Source organism: Scaptodrosophila lebanonensis, unplaced genomic scaffold (assembly GCF_003285725.1).
Source record: "Scaptodrosophila lebanonensis strain 11010-0011.00,11010-0021.00 unplaced genomic scaffold, SlebRS2 tig00000043-arrow-pilon, whole genome shotgun sequence".
Classification (NCBI taxonomy): Eukaryota; Metazoa; Arthropoda; class Insecta; order Diptera; family Drosophilidae; genus Scaptodrosophila; species Scaptodrosophila lebanonensis.
Genome location: NW_022060545.1, coordinates 4,940,892 through 4,943,210, shown reverse-complemented (window position 1 = coordinate 4,943,210; position 2,319 = coordinate 4,940,892). Strand labels below are relative to the sequence as shown.

Sequence of the window (2,319 nt, the reverse complement as noted above, 5' to 3'; positions counted from 1 at the left end):
AAAGAACTCATACAACAGTTTTATACATTTCTGCTTCAACTGTAGCAGCAGTTCTACAAATGTTGTGGATGTGTTTTAAAAACAAGTTAAGCTTTGACCCACAAAATGATTGTTTGGGTTTCAGTGGGTGTACCAGGTTGCTTTAAATTCAAATATATTTCTGAAGTTCACAAAAAGAACCTCAAATTAGTATTTTTACATTGCCATAGTTTTTCCGGCGAAAATGCATTACACTATGATTCTTGTATTTAATACCATTAATGACATACTTGTATTGTGTTCGTGACATTCAAGAGAATTTAGTATAAGAAGAAAAAAACCTAATATTATTACAACTAAAATGTAATTCATAACTGTAGTAGTATAAGTATGAGTATAGGCATGTAAGCATATGTGATATCGAATGATCGAATGATATGTAACATCGAATGATTGTGAATACCAAAGGACAGTATTAAACAGATTGGCAAACAGAGCGGACGTGTTTTACTTGTGGTGCAAACCCCACCACATAACTTCATACAATTCACAAAAAAAAAAAAAAAAAAAAAATAACCATACAATTCACAAAAAAAAAAAAAAACTTAAACTGCTCTGACTAGAGTTAGGCGGAACTTGGATAATAAATTTGGTTATTGTAGCTCTTGTACTTTCTGAGATTCTCGCGTGCATATCGGCGGACGAAAACGTCTTGGCATACTAATCTAGAATATATACTTAAAGTACAGGGTATACAAATTTCTTATCTATAGCATACATTTCTTATTTATGGCATATATTTCTCTCACATACTTAAATAAGAAATACAATCGAAAAAGAAATTGGTTTAATTTGAAAATACAGACCTTTTTGTATTTTTTAGAATAGCAAGAATATATATGTTACATTTTTGCTTAAACAAAAAAGCAATTTCCAAAGAATTTAGTCAAGGACACCCCAAATCAATTGAAGTCAATAATCAACCGAAAACTTTTCCATATACACTGCGGAGAACATAACTAAGTAGCAAGAATTTCGAATTGCCCCTCACAGGCAAAAACACATTGAAATAGAAAAATTCGAACTTGTAATGAGAACCAACACCCCTTAATATTTCGAAGACCCGAGAGGCATCGTAAGCTCTTACGTAGGGCAACAACGTAAAATGCCACAAGTGTTATGCTCTCAGACAAGCACGTGACGTGGGTTTCGACGACTGCCAAAGCGTCTGACATTACGGCACAGCGACAAGGAGACTACAAATATTTTAGGGGTTGGGGTGGTGCTGAGGGAGAGCGAGTGCGAGTGGGAGAGAGCGGCTCTCCGACATTTGGTTACGGAAGTTGTCACGTAAAGCACGTGAGCAATGCGTTGGGTCTGTCTGGGGTGGGTTTACATGCGGCGCGCCTGGCATTGGACAAGGGTAAGGGTCAGGGTGGTTGGCTTGTTGCGCGCTGCTGCTGCTGTGACGACTGCAGCTGCATTTCCCGGGTATAAATACGGGTGTCTGTTGGCCGTGCGACTCAGTCGAACGAGCGCTCGTGTACAGTGCGTTACAGCAAGCATCAAGTGACAAAGTGTTCCAAAGTTCCACACAAAAAACCGAGCCAACAACAGCATTTAACGAGACTTTCCACAATCATGGCCATACCATTTTACGAGGATGAGCCCGCCGTGGCTGCTGTGCCAAGCATGCCCAGCGACTTTGCCGACGGGGACCAAGTGGATGGTCCGATGGCAGCTACAAATGCCAACTACGATGAGGTGGACTACGAGGGACCGCCAAGTGGCGGCAACAGCCATGGGAGCCACAATGCGACAGCAACAAGTTCTACTGGAACTATGACGGCCCCTAGCACTGAGGAGCAACTGCTGGCCTGGAAAATGTTGGCCCTGACCATGTGCAAGGTCCTCAAGCAGTTCTATCTACAGCAACAGCAGCAGAGTGGCAAGCCAACCAAATTGACAGCCGTGGTGCAAATTCAACCGAAGGCGGCACCGAAGTAAGGAGACTAACAAATAATAAAAATAAAAAACAACTCTGGACCCATAGAGGTGACAGCTCCTAAGCGCAACTTGTGATTACTTTTCGTTGGTGAGAACTAGCGTGACCAGCGTGATGGTTGGATGTGAACAATTTCCAAAGGAAAGCCCCAATTTTGAGTTTTCCTTTTGAGTCACCTTTTGATTTTGATTTGTGTTGCCGTCGGTGAAATGTGAAAAAATGTCGCAAGAGGCTAAAGGCTGATAATGTAGAAAAGCGAGCAAAAATTGAACAACAAAAATTAAAAGCGCAAATGTGATTAATACTTTTAGTGCTAAGCTTAAGTTTTTCAGTTT

The 2,319-nt window shown here is 40.8% G+C and overlaps 1 protein-coding gene across 1 annotated transcript; it reads left to right on the top strand.

The window, feature by feature from the left end:
* The first annotated feature begins 1,620 nt into the window (after positions 1-1,620).
* LOC115622307 lies at positions 1,621-1,986 on the top strand. Its single transcript, XM_030516212.1, has one exon. The coding sequence runs from the start codon at positions 1,621-1,623 to the stop codon at positions 1,984-1,986; it is 366 nt and encodes a 121-aa protein (XP_030372072.1).
* Positions 1,987-2,319: the final 333 nt, after the last annotated feature.

Excerpts from the sequence above, each read along its gene's own strand:
- LOC115622307 (XM_030516212.1), top strand. The coding sequence starts at position 1,621 with ATGGCCATACCATTTTACGAGGATGAGCCCGCCGTGGCTGCTGTGCCA.